Source organism: Mustela erminea, chromosome 2 (assembly GCF_009829155.1).
Source record: "Mustela erminea isolate mMusErm1 chromosome 2, mMusErm1.Pri, whole genome shotgun sequence".
NCBI classification, from domain to species: Eukaryota; Metazoa; Chordata; class Mammalia; order Carnivora; family Mustelidae; genus Mustela; species Mustela erminea.
The window spans coordinates 100350661-100371289 of NC_045615.1; the positions used below are offsets into that span (position 1 = coordinate 100350661).

The window sequence follows — 20629 nt, forward strand, 5'->3', positions numbered from 1 at the left end:
AAACATGACAGAAACATACTAAGTCCATCATAACCAAATTTTTGGAAAATAATAAGAAGAAATCTAACACAGAACAAGAGAAAGGACCCACATGATATACAGTGGAATGAAAGAATGACTGCAGACTTTTTATCTAAACTATGCACCCCCAGGAGACAATGGAATAGCATCTTTAAAGAGTTATAAGGGAAAAAAAAAATCAAACAATTTCCATACCATGGAAAAGAAAGAAAGAAAGAGAGAGAGAGAGAGAAAGGAATTAAGGAAGGAAGGGGAAAAAAGAGAGACTTTCAATAAATGAAGGCAAGACCACTAGAGAGTATGTGGTTGCTTTGTTAGGGTGATGAAAAAGTCCTCAAACTGATCATGGGGACACATGCGTGAGTCTGAATACACTAGAAACCATTGAATCACACACACTGAATGGTATGAACATTATGTACAGGCATATTGAACTTTGAAGATACTGCATTTTTTACCAGCTGAAGGTTCGTGGCCACCCTGCATCGAGTGTGTCAGTGCCATTTTCTGACAGTATTTGCTCACTTCATGTCACTGTGTCACCTCTTGGTAACTCACAAAATGCGAAAATTTTGTATGATTATATTTTTCATGCTGGTCTGTGATCAGTGATTACGACGCTGAAAGTTCAGATGATGGCTAGCTTATTTTTTCACAATAAAGTATTTTTTATTAAGGTATGTACTTTGGTTTTTAGACTTATTGCTATTTCACCTTTAATAGACTACAGTGTAAACATCACTTTTCTCTGCACTGGCAAATCAGAAGATACATTTGACTTGCTTTATTGCAATATTTGCTTTGTTGCAGTGGTCTGGAACTGAAACTGAAGTATCTCCAAGATGTATGTGATTAAAATAACATGAATAAATGTGTCTGCTCTGTAAAAAAAAGATGAAGGCAAAATAAAGACTTCTGTAGACACACAAAAGCTAAGAGAACTTGTTGCCAGCACACCTAAGTGACAGTAAAATTAGAAGAAGAAAAATGATGTTGAAAAGATGTTGGTAAAGTATGGAAGCAAGCCATCAAATGGTAGATAAAATATGTCTGATGAGGGACTGACACCCAAAATATATAAAGAATTTCTGTAAGTCATCAATAAGAAGATAAACAAAAGCCTTATTAAAAATGGGCAGAAGAGTTTAACAGACACTCCACAGAAGAATCAATGCAAATAACCATAAGCACACACAACAGAATAGATTAAAATGGTGGAACACCATCATCTAGCCACCAGAATGGCTAAAGCTAAAAAGGTAGGCGTTGACGAAGATATGAAGCTGAAGGAATGCTCATGTATTGCCAGGGTGACTGCAAAGTGGTACAATCTGTCTGGAAATCAGTTTGGCAGTTTGTTATAAACAGAGAGTTTACCTGTGACCCAGTGATTCCACTCCTAGGTATGTACCCAAGAGAATTGGAAGCACATGTCCTTGGACAGACTTGTCACCAAATCATCTTATCTGTTTTATTTGTAACATCCCCAAACTGGAAAGAACCCAGATGCCTTTCAGCAATGAATGGAATCATGTTGTCCCTCATCTGGCCAGTGGAGCACCACTCCACAGTGACAAGGGACAAGCTACAGATGTACACAGCCATGGGAGTGAATGTCAGGGGCAGGGCGCTGAACCAGACATTGAAGCCTATGTACTGTGTGATTCCGTGTGCCTGCAGTTGCAATTCCAGGAAAGACATTTCCAATCCACAGCAGCAGAATGCCCATATCATGGTCGCCTGAGGCCATGGGTGGGGGTGGGGGTGACTATAGAGTCACAGGGGACTTTTTGCAGTGGACAGAATGTCCCATATCATGACCGTGGTGTTGATAACAGGAATGGGTGCATTTGTCAAAGTGTATTTCAATAAAGTTGAACTAATAAAATAATAGCTATCATTTATTTAGCCCCACCTGGTCCCAGGCAGTATGCTAGAGCTTTCAATGCAGTTTGTCCAATGGATGGATGGATGGATGGATAGATGGAAGGGAAATGGACAGATGGATAGATGGATATGGAAGGATGGCTGGATGGATGGATGGATGGCTGGATGGATGGATGGATGGATGGATGGATGGATGGATGGATGGAAGAGTGAATGGCTGGCTGGCTGGCTGGCTGGCTGGATGGATGGATGGATGATACATGGATGTGTGGATGGAAGGAGAGATGGATGAAGGGAGGGTGGGAGGATTGGATAACAACCCCATGAGATAGGTATTTTAAGTCCCACTTTACAGGTGAGAAGCAGGACCCATACAGGGTAAGTAACTTACTCTTAGAGCACATGCTCATTCTAGCCCAACACACAACACCCCGCACTACCCAGCCAGCAGCAGCACTCTAGGAGAGAGCAGCAGGGCACAATGTTGACGGCAGGTGACACAGCTGCCAAGGCTTTGGGCCCTGAGGAGCCAGGTCTACGGGATCGTCTCCCAAGCCTGGGGAGGGGGATTCAGCTCATCCTGTATGTGTCGTGGGTCCGCAAGAGCAGGAACTGGCCCCTGGGGCCCCAGAACACACCTGCTGGATGAACACCAGCCATGCAAGGTGAGGGCTAGGGCAGGCTCTGTTGCAGGGAGGGACACTGCCGTCTTGGGACTGGCCTGGGGCTGGTGTGACCGGGAAGGCTGCATGGGGAGGCCAGGCAGGAGAGGGCTCTGAGTCAGGCCCCCTAGAGGCCTTTAGTCATTCACTCACTCACTCATTCACTCATTAGCAGGTACCTACTGAGCACCCAGATGCTCCACGGGATTGTCCAGCCCTGAGAAGGCAGAGGGCAGACCCGAAGGTTTAACCCGAGCAAAGGGCATGTCCTGGTGCAGAGAATCCTGCAGGCTACTGCCCCAGAGCTCTTCTCTGGCCAGGCTCTGCTGGGGAAGGAAAGTGGCCCCGGGGCAGCTGGGAGCTCAGTGGCAGCAGGTGGCCAGGATGGACACGGGTAGGACACCGAAATCGATCTTCCAGCCCTGCCTACAGGTGGCCTGTCCCTCCCTTGCTGGAGAGCAGCCACCTCTCAGGCACCAGGGGGAACATTCTTGGTGCAGGGACACAAGGTGGCTCTCTGCTGCTTCTACCCAGCCTGCACCAGGGCTGGGACTCAGTCTGGATGCGGGATTTCAGCGATGCCCAAAAAAATCAGCAATCAAGGTACATGATATTTTAATGTGATATTTTAAAAAATTAAAAATTAATGCAAAAACATTCATGATAATCAGAATGCCGAACTTAAATAGAGAAGGGAGAGAATATGTGATACCTTTGTGTCTACAAGGCCTGCTTGTACAAGGCACTGACTTCTTCGAGGTCCAAGTGGATACATAAATCAGGGGGCTTTGGAGCCTGAACAGGTCAAGGTTTGACTCTGGTTCTGATATGCATCAGTTGTCTGTCCTTGGAAAAGTTAACTACCCTCTCTGAACTTCAGTTTTCTCACCTGCAGAGAAAAAAATGAAGGAAATTTCAGCTTGGACAAATGTCCTGGAGTTATTACATGAGGCACGCATGTCGGGTAGCTACTATAATTTGTGGCACCTGGCACACAGTAGGAGCTCAATAAATGCTGGCAGGTGCCATTGTTGCTGAACTGATATGAACAAATCATCATGGGTGGTCAGAGGAGGCAGGGGTGAATGGAGGAGGGGGTGGTTGAGGCTGCCTGGTCCATTGCCACATGCCAAGCACCAGGCTGGCCTTCACTGTTCCTCACCAGGGCCCCGCCATCCAGCCTGTTTGGGCAGAAGAGGACCAACCAAGGCTAGGGCATTGGGTATGAGCCGGGGCTCACACGGCAGGAATGCAGGGGTGCCTGGATGGGGAGGTCCTGTGTCCTCAGCCTGAGGTGCCTGTCTCCATGAGGCCCCGGGCAGGTGGTGCTATGTGTGGGGGAGTCTTGCCCCCCCCACCGCCACCCAGGAGAAGAGCAGGAGGTAATCCTGGCTGGTCATGTGCTCTCTTGTTTCAGGTTGCCCTTTCCGCCAGGGGACCGAGTGACCTTCAACGGGAAGGAATGCATGTGTCAGAAGTGCTCCCTGCCCAAGACAGCAGGCAGCAGCGCGCACCTGTCCCAGGGCCTCTGGAGTAAGTGGGTGCAGAGGGGTTGGGGTGAAGGGAAAGTGGGAGGGACCTGACCACCTGGACCCGAAGCAGAAGCAGTGGGAGTGAACGGTGACTGTGGATAGACAGACACAGGGAAGGAACCAGGGACAGAAGTCTCTGGGAGTCTGTGTCCTCCAGCCTGCCTCTTCCAGGAAGCCTCCTGGCTTCCTCTGGTCCTCCTCTGCACACACACACACACACACACAAACACACACACACAAACACACAAACACATTCAGCTCCAGGTAATTCTAGACCCTTCAGAAACCCTTTGGGGGAGTCATTGGGAGAACACTGAACTCTGGGCGCCTGAGGTCGAGAGTTCCTGCGTTTACTGCTCCATGCCCCAGGAGCAAGGCCCAGGTTTGTATGCCATGGGTATTCAATAGATGCTTGTTGGAAGCAGTAGCAGACTGTCACAGAACAAATGTGGGCTGGAGTGTCCTTGAGGGTGCAGGGCAGTGCAAGAACAATGTGAGGCAGGCAGGAGCCGCCTTCCATGGCTTCCACGGGGGATGTGGGGACAGGAAAAGGGGCCTGGTGCTCCAAGGCCTGCTGCTGCCATGCTTCCCGGACAGGAAGGAAGTTTCAGTGCCCGCCCTGTATGCCGTGATCACAGTGGTGCCCCAGTGCTGGGTTCGAGTGCCTCTCAACAAAGGAGATTGCACCTGCAGGCTTCTAGAAGCTCAGGGCTGACCTAGGGGTCTGGTAGTAGTGAAAGGAGGCGAAGCCTTCATCCCCTGGAGAGGCCAGCGAACAGCAGTTCTGGCTGGTGAGGCTGTGGATTTGGGGCTTGCTAGGAGAGTCCTCCATTCAAAACTTTCCTGTGGAGGACAGGATTGCCTGAACTTCTGAGAATTTGCTTCACAATTGATACTGTTATGATGAAATCTGAAATAGTAATTAAAAAAAAAACTTGAATAAGCAAAATTGAAAAAGGGGGCGAGATTCATTCAAACAATTTGTCCAGAGCTCCCTGGAAGCCAGAGTAAAAAGGGAAATATGCCCAAACCAGGACTCAATGAGAATTTGGTGAGAGTTTTAAAAGGCTCTGCCCTTTCCAAATGTAAATTTATTTTAAAATATCAATTTTACCCTTCCAGACAACAAATGCTCCCCTGAACCTCAGATGGTCTAATAATGTGACCTGTCCCCTCTTTCAGTTCAGTGAGACTCTTCAGCTTAGCACCTCCTTTGTGCCTAGAAAGTGTTAAACATTCATCACCAGCTCTTGGTTCCTGCATGGACATTTGCAAAATCTTCCAAGTCCCTGCTTCCTTTTGTGCCCAGAGCAGCCGTGCCATGCAGGAAGCCTCCTCTCCTTCTACAGGCACAGAAGTGCCCGGAGTCTGGTGGGGAGGCAGGTGAGTGCCAGGCACCCAGCTAGGGAATGGTGCCCCTGAGGCCTGAGCCAAGGCCTTCAGACTCTGAAGCCTGGGGACTCACCCTGCTGTGACAGATGCTTTCGAAGGAGGTGGCCTTGTTTCTGAAACTTGACACAAGGGTTCAGGTAGGTGGGCGTTGAAGAGAAGGCTCCATAGAACAGGGGGAAAATGGGAGGTGCCATGGACCACCCTCAGACCCTTGTGAGTGGACAAGGGGGGCTGCTGCACGGGAATAGGGAACAGAAGGAAACAGAGATGGAAACCAGAGGGCAGACCCAGGCCAAGAGTCCCAAGCATGTCCCAGAGGCAATGAGGAGCCATAGAGGGCTGTTGAGTGAGGGGTGCCGGGAGTAGCCTGAGCAGTGTGTTTGCCTGCAGGTTGTGGGGCTGGGGGAGGTGCTGTGGCCCCCCGCAGAGGGGTGAAAGGTGAAAGCTGCCTTTCCCTGGAGCAGCTATAGAGGTAGGAGTCCAGCTGGAGTCCTGGGCTCTGAGCATCCCTCGGAGTCCCTCTTCTGCTCTCTGGCCCTGAGTCTGTTGCTTAGAAACAGGATAAGCACTTGGCATTGGACGCCCACGTCATTCCATCCCTGGAGAAGCACACCCCTCCTTCTGAGGCTTGCACAAGAGCGGCTGCTCTGGGCCGCCTCCCCCACTGGAGGAGGATCTCCTCCCCGGGAGGGCTTGTTGCTTCTCTTCCTCCAGGCTCCAGCTCTGAACAGGTTGCTGGTCTCATTGCCACAGGGCAGCCCTCCCAAGGGCCTGGCACCGTAATGTCAGGGACAGCTGTGGGCCTGGCTGCCCCAGGCGAACCATCCCATTCACCACTGCTTGCCCCAGGCAAGCTGTGTTCCCTCTCTGGGACTTGGGACTGAGCACAGGATTAGAAGTATGTGTGGGCAGGGGTCTGGGGCAGGGTGGGCAGGCGGTAAGGCCTTGGGGGCCCAGAGTGGGGAGCAGCTTTGTCTGAGCCAAGGGGCCCTGGGGCCTATTCTTGGGCTTGGCCCCCCGTTCTGCAGCCACCCTGGGTCTGTGCTTCAACAGCTGGGGCTCAGCCCAACCAGGGCATTGATGGAGTCACACCCAGAGCTGGGGTCATACTGGAGCTGGGGCCCCTCGAGGCCCCTCCAGAGTCAGGAGGAAGGGGGCGGGGCCAAGGGTCCATAGCCCTTCCCTCTGAGACCATCTGGTCTGTGGCTCTTGGAGCTTCTGTGTCTTCTTCCCTGAGAGAGGCTTCCCAACCCCCTGGCTGGCCCACTCCTGCCTGGGAGACAGGGCAGCAAAGCTGTGAGCTATATGCCTTGTGGGGTACCATGACTGCTATTGGGGTGCACCTGCCTTGTGGAGAGCTGCAGCCCCCAGCAGCCAACACCCACTCCTGGCCACCTTCCAGCCACGCACCTCACGCCCTCGCGCAGCAGTCAGGGGTGGGTGTCGCCGGTTTAGCTCCGAGCCCCTGTGCGTGGGGTGCACTTGAACGCGCTTTCTCTCTCCCAGCAGCTGCTCCCACTTTTCCACTGTTTGGGGCTTTCAGAGAAATGACAGGTCCCACTCATAACATATCAGCATTTGCATGTTTTAGACCTCAGTGGGCTCCATGCTTTCTGAAGTCAAGCTCAGATTCGACTCGGAGCCCTTCCTGCTTCCTGACCCGGTTTGACCTGGAGGGCAGGAGTGACAGTGGGCTTGACCCTCTCAGTTCACAGCTGGCGCTCATTGCCGTTGCCATGATAAGCTAGTCTAGGGTGTGTGGGTGAGTGGGTGGCCTTCCCGACAACCTCTGCCCTCAGCAGTGGGGACACACTCCCTCGAGGACATCCCCTCTGCTGATGACTCATCACCAGATCCTGTGCTGTCATTTACAAAGCCCTACAAAGCCACACTGAGCTCCAGTTTTGTTTGGAAAGTGAGGATTGCTGTTCCCATGACAACGGTCCTTCGAGTGCATTGCTCTATCTCGGAGGTCAGGGCTTGTGGTTCTGAGACTCTTCCTGAGGTCACTGGGATGAGTGAGGGGCTGAGGCTGGTGTCCGGTCTGCGTTCCCCTGCAGCTGCAGCTGACACACTGACCTAGAGCCTCTGGGCCCTCCCCCTGGGGCAGGAGGCAGAGTGTGCTGTCGGAGGCATCCTCAGATGGTGACCGCGGACATCAGGCCATCGTTGTCTTCCCGTCGTGACAACAGCAGCACGAGTCCCAGCATTCGGCCCTGTGTGCACGGAGTTGGTTGTCAGACACCCCTGTGGGCCTAGAACTGTTAGCTGTCCTCAGCCGCGTAACAAGTGTGCGAGCCTAGATCTTCACTACCCCCATCAATTGCATCCCCACTGTGCTGAGCACAGAGACGTGCATGACTTGCCCACAGTCACACAGCTGGGGAGGGCATCCTGGCTCCAAGGGCCACATTTCTTGCTACTCACCCTGCCCCCCTGCCACCCCAGGCGTGATGCGGGGTGGTGTGCTCCTCTGCTCTATGTGTTTCCGGAGAAGCACGCTAAGGCTCCGAGCTGGGTTTCTCGACTTGGGCGCCGCTGACTGGGCCCAGATGATTCTCGCCATGGGGCCATCCCTTCTGCTGGAGGACATTGAGCAGCATCTCTGACCTCAGCCTCCAGGTGCCTGGAGTAGGCCCCCTCCAGCTGTGGCCCTCTAAAATGTCTCCAGACATTTCCAAGGGTCCCCTGGGGAGCACAGTCATCCTCGGTTTCAGTTTCGAGGCAGTGACCTGGAGCTTATAGAGCAAGCCTGCGCTCAAAGCCAGACTGCTTGAATCCACAAGGGGCATGTGCGAGTTGCAGAGTTGTGTTGTCCCTGTGCTGCTGGGGGACTGAGGGAGGGAGTGGGCTGGGGATAGGGTTTGAATGCCTCCTGAGCTTGAGAGGGGAGGACATTCTCTTGGTCCCCATTCATTCATTCACTCATTCACGAGTGTGTCCACTCGGCAAGGTTGAGCTGCCAGCCCATGCTGGGCCCCCAGGGTCCCCAGATGAACAAGCTGCTCTTGTCCCTCGTGGCCCTGGATCTCGGAGCGCAGGTCCAAGTGTCGGGTGTTGCACATGAATTTGAACAGTGTGGTAACTTAGGAAAGCCAGAGCTTGACCAACAGTTTCGTGGGCATCAAATATTTTCTCTTCTTAAAGCCAATGATGCCCTGTCTGCCGAGAAGCAGGGCAGGAGCAGGGGTCCTAAGGGCATCTGTGGAGCCCCTGCTAGGCACCTGCCTGCATCCCGTCCCCTTCTGTCCTGGTGGGAGGCACCTCCTTGTGCAGGCGTGGTGAGTGTGGTCTTTGCCTTTTGTCACTTAATGGGACCGCTCCATCCTGCCCGCAAGGAAACAGGGGCCCACAGAGGATAGGGCTGCTTGGTTCAGTGTGACCCAAAGAGTGCTGGGGGCCCTGGTGTGGCCGCCCACAGCTGGAAGGCCTCGAGGCAGCTGGGCAGCTGGGCAGGACCCGGAGTCCCTGGGACCCAGGAGCCATCGAGCAGGGATGGGCACACTGGGAGGCAGAGAGGAGGTGTGGGGATAAACAGGTGGGGACCGTGGGATGAGAAGCACGCATTACCCGAGGGCAGTTTGCCAAGGGAGGAATCCCCGAGGCTGCCCTCCTGGGGCCTGGCTCGGACTTGGGCTGACTCAGAGCAGGAACACGGGTGGGAGACTGGGCAGTCTTTCTGTGTCTGGGATGAGGTACAGATGGCCACGGAAGGAGGTCCAGATGGGTGGGCCGGGAGGGCTTCCTGGGAGGGGCATCCTGGCAGGGGAGCGCCCAGGGGGAGGAGTGGCAGGGGGCACAGCTCCTTGGGGCGGCACGTTGGTCAGGTCACTTAGGTTCACATTCTCCTTGTCAACCGAAGATGACAGATGGGGCCCCCCAGACCTGCTGCCTCCCCTTTAAGCAGCCCCCACCCTGCAATGCACTATTGTTCGAGGGCACACCTGCTGTGGGGGGTGGGCACCCAGCCTCAGGCAGCATGGCCTCTGTCAGCTCCCAGCTCAGGCTGCATGCAGTCAGCGCTCAATGCATGCAGGGGTGAACTTTGTGATTGGTTTTCTACATGTTCACACTGGCTGGTATTTCGCAGGGTCCCTCCAGTACACCCAGCTGGACTGTCCCCTATGTCCCCTCCCACAGGTTGGCTCTAAGCACTTTTGCCTCTGGTGATCCAGTGGTCTGGTCCCACGTGCCTCTGGCCCATGGTGATGATGTCTGTGTCCTGTTCTTTTTTTCTTTCAGGTTGTGGAGGCTGCGGCACAGAAATAAAAAATGGCCAGTCCCTGGTGGCTTTGGAGAAACACTGGCATTTGGGCTGTTTTAAGTGTGAGACGTGCGGGAAGCAGTTGGACGCAGAGTACATAAGCAAGTGAGTGGCGGGTTCTTCCCACGTCCCTCTTGTGGTCGCTCCTGTCCTGTCAGGCGCTACGTGTTTGTCCCCCTACCTGGCATCTCTTCCTAGCAGCCTGGCTTTTTCATTGCGGTCTGCAAAAACCCCAGCTCCAAATCTGTGGATTGAAACAGAGACCGTGCCCCCTTCTCTGCCTTTGTAAATGCGTCCCCTTGCCTGTCCCAGGGGTCACCCTCATAAGGCGCCTGGGTCACCTGTAGCTTGCACGGTGGAGGCCAGCTGACTCCAGCAGCGGGAGTGAGGGGAAGAGGGCTGAGCCACCACAGCTGTCACAGAGCTGATGGAGGGCTCAGCCCCAGCTCCGACTTCTGCAGTGCCTGGCCATCTGGCTGCTGCTCCTGGCCGACCCCATATCCCCAGACCCCAGACGCGTGGCCAGGATGCCGTGATGGGTTGGAGGGCACATCTTATCCGAAAGCTGTGCAGGTGGAGCCTCTGGGAGATCTTAGCCCCAAGCAGAAGCAGCTGGTTTGCCAGGAAGGGGTGCATTTCAGCCCCTGGCATTGGGGACTATGTAAGGGAAGCCCCTCTGGCCCAGAGTTAGGGGGACAGCTGAAAGGTGCAGGGCAGGCTCCTTTCTGCGAGTTGGGGGGCTCTGTGGGCCGCTCATTTGGGAGAGCCTACGGGTTCTCGATGCCAGAGGGAGCAGAACTGGCCCAGGAACTGGCTGTGTGATAGAACCACACAGAATGAAACCTGTGTGTGTGCTCAAATACATGCACACACATGCATGTACACACATTCACACACACATGCATACATGCACACACATACGCGGACATGCATTCACTCACATGCGTGCACATGCACACACCCGCATGTACACATTCATCCGCACATGCATGCACAAAGTGCACATGCACACGCATTCACACACACATGCACGGACACACATTCACATATATGTGTGCGCACACACACATCCACAGATGCATGCACATGCTCACATGCACACACATGTGTACACACATACACACACACATCAATGCACACACATTCATGCATGCACACACATGCATACACATATGCACGCACACACATTCATACACATGCACATATGCACACATGGGTGCATACATACATTCACACATGCATGCACACATCCACACACAGGTACACATGCATGCACATATGCATGCACACATGTACATTCACACACATGCACACACTCACACACAGACACAGTACAGCATGAGTACATGTCACTGGGCGTCCAGATCAGGTCACCGGTGTGCCCCCTCCATCTCCTGGCTGCTCTTGTACCCTCCCTGTACAGGAGGCCACTCACGGGGGAAACGGGGTGACAGTATTGGGGGGTCTCTCTGTCTGCTGTCCTACAACCCCGGGTGGCGTCCATACTCATCTCAAAAACAAAACATTCTCAGCTAGAGTCCCCAAGCCAAGATGAGCCTCTGTCCGGGCTGGATCAGGCGGGGGAAGGTACTGGCCTCTCCTCTGTCATAGTGAAGGAAAGGAGGGGAGTGACTCCCATGAAGGCAGCCCCAGGAGACAGAGCACTTTAACATAAAATAAAATAAACGTGCCCAGCCCCCAGGGTGCTCGCTACCGAGGTAGCTCACCCACACGGCTTGCCTGTCACTCAGCAGCCTCCAGAGCAGTCCTGGAATTGACAGGGAGGTGCGTTGGTGTTGCTATGGAGATATTATCATTGAGCCTTCTGGGTTTGGGGCACACACACCCATGGTGGGGATAACAGGGTCCCTGAGGTCAGTGGCATTTGAAAGAAGATCCCGAGGGCTCAATTTATCTCTTCCTCGCCTGGACGGAAGGGCTTCCTCCTCTCTGGTCAGAGACTTACCCTGCAGCCACTGCAGCCCCAGGGGCTCATAATCCCCCACTGCCCTTCCTCCACAGGCCACCTCCTCCAGGAAGCCTTCCTGTCCTATGTCCTACAGAATGTCCAGAGGGGGTCTTAGCTCTGGTTTCCCGAAAGTCAAGAACTCTTACCTTGTGTTGGCAGCTGCGTAAAAATAAAAAACCCAACCTGGAGTAACGGGGCAACTTCCTTGGTTCGGGGGAGGGGAGATGTGTGCAGGCAGCAGTGCCCCTGCCTGCCAATGACCTCCACATCCAACTCCTGCTCAGCCGGGCCCAGCCTGGCCGGGGGTGAAGGGGTAGGCCTGGTTAATAATGACAGTGGCCTTGGCCACCAACTGGCAGGTGCCTGCCGTGTGCTAGGCGCTAGCCACACCTTCTCGTCTTTAGAACTTACTGTCATTTCTTCCGTTTTATGGTTGGGGAAGGCGAGGCTCAGAGAGGTTACACGACTTGCCCAGGGCACGGAGCAGGGGCGTGGTCTCGTGTGAGCCTGTTCATGTCGCTGCTGCCCACCAGCACCTCCCGCATGGAGCACAGCCACCAAGCCAGGAACCTTGTCCCCACCTTTGGGCCTTCCCTTGGCCGCCACAAAGCCTCCTGCCATTTTCTGTTGTAATAATTAATTCCAGTCACTTTCAAATCAGCTCCCACCACATGCTAGGTGCTGTGCCTGGTTGTATGCCCGCACTACCTTCCCACCGGCAGCCGGGAAAACCGGCTGCCTCCCTCACTGTGCCTTCAGGGGAGGCTCAGCATTGAAGTGAGTCGTCCCAGGCTGCCCACATCCTTGGAGTGGCTCCCAAAACCGTGTGTCACCTGTCACCACTTTCCTATGCCACAAACATGGTGGGCACGCCATAAATACACGTGCAGAGTGGACAGGTCACCCGTGGCCCTCCTGACCCCTCTCACATGGCTGGACGCCTCTGCTGCCTCACCCAGGGGACAGAGAGGTGCTGTCCCACCTACCATGTATGCCATGTGACATTGCGTCCTCCTCAAACGTGGACCCTGGCTTGGGAACCTTTGTCACACAGGCTTAGTGGCTCATGATTTTGGAAGGCGCCCCGGACCCCCTTCAGAGGGAATCTCTTTACTCAGCATCCCCTGGAGAGTAAATAGGCCATTTCCCACCCACATGCCCAACGTGGCCCAGAGTAAACCGGAAGGAAGAGCAGCGTGGTCGGGGAGAGATGGCCTATTTACGGTTTCCCGGATGCAGCCCTTATCCCGGCAGCTGAGCCTCTCGAGGCAGCCATCAGACCTCACTCAGCCAACAGGGCCCCCGGGCGAGCCCCCTACAAACCCTGACGGCCTGTCTCATTGCAGGGACGGGCTGCCCTACTGCGAGGCTGACTACCACACCAAGTTTGGCATCCGCTGTGACGGCTGTGAGAAGTACATCACAGGGCATGTGCTGGAGGTGAGTGGGTCTCTGGATGCCCTCTCCGAGGCATGCCCTGCTCCCCTGCCTCTCACGGTGTCTGCTGTTCATGTGTGTTTGTGCAAGAATTTGGGCCCCTGAGACTTTGCCTCCCCCAGCCTCCCAGCTCTGCCAGGGGGCAGCTTCCTCAGCCTTACAAGGCCTGCTCCGTGATGGCCAGCTCCTCCAGGAAGCCTTCCCTGGATGCTGTCTCTCCCAGGCCCTTTGCAAAGCGGATGGAGTTGGAGAGGTGGGGGCTTGAGAGCTTGGGTCCAGCCGTCTCATGTCTAGATGGGGATCTGAGGCCTGGAGGAGTGGAAGTGAGCCCAGAAGGCAAGACCACGTGCCCACAGGAGACCCTGAGTGGTCACCTGGCAGCCCCAGTCATACAGTGGTCATGGGGTAGGCAGGCTTTCCGGGAGATGCCGACAGATCGTCTTTTGAGCCTGGTGGGAGTTTCCAGGTTCTGTCTCTATGAAAAATACACGCAGCGTGCACTTTGGTACAGTTGTTCAGTAAGATAAACCCCATGAGATGACCATACCCAACCTACCTGCTTGTCACACTCAGCCTGTCCCTCTCCCCATTCTTCAGCCCCTGTTGGCTCTGTGCTGGGGCCTGCCCATGTTCCCAGAGAAGGCACAGGTCACCGAGGACCTGAGGGAATGAGGAAGGTGCACTGAGCCCGCTGGGGTGCTAGGGACCCTATCCCACCAGGTCACAGATGGGGCTCTGGGAATGGGAGGATAGGTGAGGGGACGAGGCTGTCGGGCGCCCACCGCCATCCCCGACAAAGACTTCTGAGCCTCAGAATGCCCGGGTCACACTGGCATTTTAAATAGTGTGGAGCTGCTGCTGAGACTGGAGGCTGGAGGCTGGAGACAGTGGGACACGTGGGGGTACCCCTTGAGAGTCCCCAAAGGTTCCTGCCCCGCCTGCCCCCACAGCTGGTGCCTGGCACATATTCGACATCCCCAGGGCCACGGCAGAATTGCACACTGAGCGCTGAGCTGTTTGTCTCGAAATTACATTTGATGTCCCTCTGAACCGCAGGGACAGACTTGTCATAGGGCCTCAACCCCCACCCACTTTCCCTCTCACTCCCTTCCGAGTGGGAAGGGGAAAGGGAAGGGGGTGTCCGACCCATCCACAGGGCAGGGCCGCCTCTCCCCTCATTCCCAGGAAGGGAACCCCCTCAGGCCAGTGCATAGTGCGAGGGGCCTCAGGGTGGGTGTGACCACATGCTCATGGACCGCGGAGAGTGTGCACAGCACACGTTGGGGGCAGAGCACGGATAACGCAAGCACAGGTAGCTCTTTGGCTGGTTTCCTTCCAGTTTTTCCTGTCTCCGTGTAATTCTGGTTGAGACCAAACTGTTGATACAACATTATATTCTGAGTCTGTCCAAGTTGCATTTCCTAAGTAGCAGGTCCCCATATTTTTGTTTCTGTTGGGTTTTGGGTACCGTGGGCCTTTCTGTTAAACAGCTGCATGGGAACGTAGCTCGTAGACCGCACCATTCAGTGCATATCGCGCGCCGGCAGTCGGTATCCACGTAGACGCGTGCTCGGCGAATCTCCTTTTGGGGATGTTTCCATCACCTCAACAAGAACCCAATCCCCTGACTGCCACTGTCCCAGCTCCGACCCCGGCCCCATGGGTCTCCCTACTGTCTCCACGGGCTTCTGTCTTCTGCACGGGGCATGTGAACAGGGAGAGTGTGCAGGCCTCTGTGCGGGGCTAGCTCACAGGGTGGGGTGTCCAGGGTGCTCCCAGGGGTCGGCGTGGGTCCATCTGGCATTAGATTCCATCACAGGACTATTTTAGAATGTAGTAAGCTGATTGTTTATCATCAGACATAGCCCAGCTCTCTAGTTTTTTACTACAATAAACAGCACAGTGACGAACATCTTTTTTTTTTTTTTGCATTTCTAGTTTTTCTTAAGATTTCTTCATCGAAATGCAGGCACTCAGTCAACAACTGGGACCCTCTGAAGAGTCTTGACAGTTAGGAAATGCTTTCCAGAAAGATGACCCTAATTTCCACTCTTACTGGCAGCGTGTGGTGCCCCTACCCCCGCAGTGGGAGTGTAGTCTTTGGGAATCCATGCGTGTCTGCAGCTGGGTCTGTGGCTGGGAACCTCAGTCCTCACTTGCTTTGGTGACTTCCTTACATCCCTCGATGCGGGTCCTTCTGACAGCCCGTCCCACCCCCAGAGCCCACAGCGCCTGTGTTAGTTCTACACAGGGGCGGGGTCTTCACGGGGAAGAGTCCTCGTGGTGGGGGTCTTCACAGGGGTGGGGTCTTCATGGTCTGCAGCTCCATCTGCTGGTATAGGTCACAAGATGAAGCTGTTGGCAAAGGGTTGGCGGGCATCTTGTACGTATGGTCTTGGGTGGTGATGTAATATTGACACCCACATTCTCTGAATATGTGGACGGAAACTATGACCTTCTTATGGGACCTGTGGCCCTATAAGTATTAGGGACATGGCCTCATCTCTCCACTGCCAGTCGTTCAGACTGGCATTCCCCACAAGGCTATTCCAGACCCCCGCACACATGTGCTGGGCCATTGGCCTCCCTAAGCAGGTGGCAGAGCCAGACTTGAACTGGGGCTACCCGGGCTCCTGGCACCTGTGAGAGCACCTCCTGGCTTGCAGCCTCTCCCCGAATGTAGACATCAGTTTGTGTGTTGTTTGAGCACTGTGCCACACTGTGCTACCTGACGGCAGAAAGTGGGGTGCATTTCAGGCTCAGGTGGGCTGAGCTGTTGCACTGCTGGTGTGTGGACCTAGCCCGGCCAGCTTCAGGGCACTCGCAGGCATCGGTCCCTGCACCCTGGGGGCGGGGGTGGAGACCCGACCCCAGCTCTGCTGCCTGTCCTCAGCAAGCGCTGTGCTGAGTGAGAGAACGTTCTAGTAGCTCAGGGATTCAATGAGACATCCTCTCCGAAGTGTCCCCAGCTCAGTGCTGGCCCCGTGATAAATACTGGAGACTGGCGGCTTCCTTATTGTCACCAGGTCATCAGCTGGCCTCCCCTCTGTGGGTGACTCCATGTGCACTGTATGTCCTTGATATTTAATGCTGGACCAAATATAGAATGGGGGGGTTCAGTGCCCACGAACGTGCTCTCAGGTTTAGCTTCAGGAAGGGACCATCTTAATTATGAAGAACAGGAGAGAAACAGGTCTGGATTTTCCTCCTCGTCAGTGGTGGGGGATGTAGGGCCTCCCAGGGAAGATTAATGCTTTTGTTTTCGAGTTCCCCAGCGTGGCTGAGTCGGCGGGCTCTGCAAAGCTCTGAGCATCCTCCTTGCGAGGCGGCAGCTGCGGGCGGGCAGAGACGAGCCTGGCTCCGCAGAAGGGGAGCCGTTGCCGCCGACGCGCCACCACCTGAACTTGGCCCAGAGCGGGCTGGAGCCCCGCTGGGCAGGCAGCAGGCTCTGGGGCGGGGGGCAGCAGGTGGCAGGATCTGAAAGAGAAGGAAGACCCAGATGTCTGGCTGAAGGCAAAGGGTGCCCGTCTTCATGGTCACACTGCCCATTCCAGCCAGCCGACCTGCCTAGGGAGTAGGCACTGGAGAGGGGCCGTGGGGGCTGACCGATTGGATCGGGCTCTGTTTCGAGGACCCCGTGCAGGTAGGAAGCCTGTCCAGGCGCTTCAGAGGGCTAATGGGGAGGCTGCAGAAGCCATGCTGGGTGGCAGGTGGGTGGGCTTGCAGGGAGCTGCGACAGATTCTCCAGGTCAGACCCCCTGAGGCAGCTGTCACCCCCCACCCTGCTTTGTCCCCCACCAGATGCTTGTCCCGCTCAGAGCTTTCCTTTCCTCGGAGCCTGAGCAGGAGAGCAGCCCAGGCCCCCTTCCCTGCCAGCAGGAGCCATCAATCTGCTGCGTCTGTGTGTGGCGGGCACAGTGCCATCTTGATGCCGGGCGCCAGCAGCGCCGGCCTGTCCGCCCGTGAAATGTGCATCTCGCTGGAGCCCTTCCTCCCCTTCCTTAGTTATCCTAAATCTGTAGCATCATCTTCCCGGTGCCTTCTCTGAGCCTGTGTGTCTCGGGGTGTCTGTCTCCAGGAGCCAGTTCCATGCTGGAGTGCAGGCGGGGGAGCCCTCTTGGTCTGGTGGGGACTTGGGAGGGGCTGTATGCCCCTGCCCTATTGCGGAGACGGAAGGCTGGGAGTGTGGGGGCAGAGGTGGGGGCCTGGGGCAGTGGGCTCGCCCCACAGGAGAGCTGAAAGGTGGCTATGGGATTGTCTGCCAGGGACAGTGGTATGACCAGACCAACTGGACCCTGACTTTAATAAGGGGGTGTTGAGTGAGGGGGAGGAGGGGGAGTCCTTGCTCAATACTTGCCTTCACCCCACCCCTGCCTGGTTCTCTGCCAGCTGGAGTGCTTCCCCACACAGGTGGGAGTGTCGGGGTCGGGGACAGCCCCTGCCCTCCTTAACCCTTGAGGTGCTGCTGTCTGAGCCCCACCTGCCTGGAGCAGCCCGCTGTCTCCATGAGAAGCCCAGGGTCCCTCCTGGACCATTATTTATTCCTCCCTCCCTCTCTCCCTCCCCCTGCCTGCCTTCCCTTCTCTCTTACCCGCCCCCCCCCAGACCCTCTGATCACTCACTGTGTCCCCTGTCCCCGGCTGGCAGCTACTGGGCTTCCTGCCTGCACCTGACCCATTCCCAGGAGCCCTGGTTGGGGGTGGGGGGGCGTGTCTCGCAGGCAGGTCCCACCCAGGGCAGGCAGCCCCTAAATATTTCTTCATTTCACATAAGCCATCCCCTGGGGCTAGAGGACCTGGGTTATTTGCTTTCCTGTCTTCCTTTGGCGTGCTTCCTTTTCCCCCTCCTAAGTAGGTATGATTGATAAAAATCAATGGGAGAAAATATATTCCAAAGAAACAAAAGCATTTCTTCAGGACAGAAACAAAGGCAACTTCCCAAGGCCCCACTGCTCCCTCTCTTTTTGTAATTTGATGAATGTGTTTATTAAAAAAAAAAAAAAAGCATATTCAGAGGGAACACCTGTTTGTCATAAAATAAACCGAAAGCTCATCCATAATGAACGCCATCACCCAGACTAAGCAGTGTTACCATTTAGAAATCACTGTTTTAGATTGTGTGTACATGTACGCAGATGAGCACACGGTACAGTCTTTGTGACACGGCGGAGACCCCAAGCCGAGAGTGAACACGTGGGGTCAGCGATGGGGACAATGGCAAGGGTGAGGACAGGGGCTCAGGGGAGGGGTTGCTGATGGCTCTAGGGATTCCTGTGCAGGGCCCTTCGTGGTGAGTGGCTGGGCTATTCTTCTGGGGGAGGGATGGAGCTCCTGGGGGTGCCCTAGGTTGTGGAGCCGATCCGGGAAGTCTGTGCTGCTGCCAGACGCTCCTGCCAAGGCTTCGGTTGGCTTCATGTTGCATTTTGTTATCTGGACGCACGCTGGCGATGAGGTCTTTTCAAATCTGGATTCGGTTCTGGCCATTCGACAAGGAAGCTCAAGCCTTGATTCGGGCCAGTGGGGGCACATGAGCAGCCCCCGGGGGGCTGGTGGCCTCGGTGGGGGGCTCCTGCGGTGCCAGTGTCCAGGGGAGCACGCAGAGAGCAGCAGGGGAGGGAGGGCGCAGCCTGTTGTCTAGGGAGTGGAAGTGGCCCAGGATGATGGGACGCCTTCCTCTCATGTGCCGGGGGTGTCCCTCTGTGCTACCCACGGCTGGCCGTGGAAGGGGGACCGTGAGTTTCTGGAGCCCAGAGACACTGCCCACATCTCCTGTGCTGGCCGTGCCCTGCGTGTCCGTGGTGGGACGTGATCCGGTCCTTCTGTGCTGACTTGGTCCTGAATGAGGAGCAGCGCTTGCTGTAGGCCCCTGGAGCCCGCCTTCCTGCGTTCCTAATGAGCCTTGTTCCGTCTTATTAAAGATGATAGCCACTTGTCAGAGGCACAGACATCTTTTTAAAACCATGCACTGCAGAAGCTCATGAGTTTTTAATATTCTTCAGAAAGCTGAGCCATCTTGAGACCCACCTGACACGGTGCTGGGCCATCTGCCCGGCTGGGGGCTGGGTGGTTGCACAGACCACAGGCTGGTGCTGACGCTCCAGGCCTGTAGTGCACGGGAATGGGGAGGAGAGGCTCTGAAAGGGCAGGGGCTGCAGCAGCCTTCAGATGATGTGGAACATCCGGTCACTGTGACCACCAGGAGAGAGGATGGGAGTGACCATGGGGCCCAATCCAAAGAGTGAGGGTGCTTTGACTTTGGGCTCTATAGCAGGTCTTAGTCCATCGGAGCTGCTGCAGCCATTCCGGGCGCTGCATGCTGAAACCCCAGACAGCATTCCTCTCTGTGCTGGGGGCCACAAGTCCGCCATCCCAGTGCTGGCCCAGCCCCTTCAGTTCCCGGGGAGGGCCCGCAGCTCGCACTGCAGACGGCCACCTTCTCCCTGAGCCGTCATGTGGCAGAGACAGAGCTCTGGTGTCCCATCTTATAGGACACTGACGTCCTCCTAGGACATCTCAGGGCCACAAGTTCCAGGACTCCAGTCCTTCCTAAGGCTAAAGGATATTCCACTGTGTGCCCAAATCAGTTTTTTTTTTTCCCCCACTTGTACCTGGGGGCCATTTACCCTGGAGCCACCATGAAAATGGCTGTCTTGGAAACTCACGTCCAAGTTGTGCAGAATTGTGTGTTGCTGGGCTCTTGTCTCCGTTTTGTTCCCACCCAGGAGTGGAGCTGCTGGGTCCAGTGGTAACTCTGCGTCTCCTTTCCAGGTGTTGGCAGCCACACCCACATCCCCCCAGCAGGTGCACGGGGCCCTCTTCTCCCCACATCCTCGCCAACACGCACTGTCCCTTGGGTCTCGCTTTGATTACAGTTAAGCTAATGGGTGTGGAGTGGCATCTCGTGGCGGCTTGGACTTGCCCTTCATCTGGGGCAGTGACGTCCAGCATCCTGTATGTGGTCCTCGGCCCCTTGTATATCTTCTTGGGAATAAATGTCTATTCGAGTTCTTTGCCCACTTTCTATCATTATTGAACTATAAGCTCTTTATATATATAATAGATATATAAGTCTATGTTCTGAGTGCTAAGCCCTTCCTGGGTCTAGGATTTCAAACGTTTCCTCCTATTCCTCAGGCTGTCTTTGCACTTTCTCGACCACATCCTCAGAGGCACACTAGTTTAATTTTTGTGGGGAAACAACATACCTATTTTTGTTGGTGCTGTTCATGCTTTTGGTGGGTAATCCAAGAACTCACCGCCAAACCCGGGGTGGTGAGGATGTACCCCTGTGTTTTCTCCTGAGAGATTTATAGTTTTAGGTCTTAATTTCAGCCATCAATCCACCCAGATCAAGAAGGAGAATGTGCCCAGCCCCTGAGATCCCGTCCAGGGCGGCCGCCTCCCTGACTCTAAGTAAAGGAGACTCCTAGGCCTGGCTGTACACTTGGTGTGAAGAGAATCTGTGC

General features: G+C 55.0%; 1 protein-coding gene across 10 annotated transcripts in view; it reads left to right on the forward strand.

The window, feature by feature from the left end:
• ABLIM2 (actin binding LIM protein family member 2) overlaps positions 1-20629 on the forward strand; it is a 135114-nt gene that overhangs the window by 46629 nt on the left and 67856 nt on the right. For all 10 annotated transcript variants that reach the window (XM_032333723.1, XM_032333721.1, XM_032333722.1 and 7 more), the window contains exons 4-6: positions 3988-4103; positions 9737-9863; positions 13074-13167. In XM_032333723.1, coding sequence (XP_032189614.1) covers positions 3988-4103; positions 9737-9863; positions 13074-13167 — 337 coding nt within the window. The remainder of the gene's footprint in view (positions 1-3987; positions 4104-9736; positions 9864-13073; positions 13168-20629) is intronic.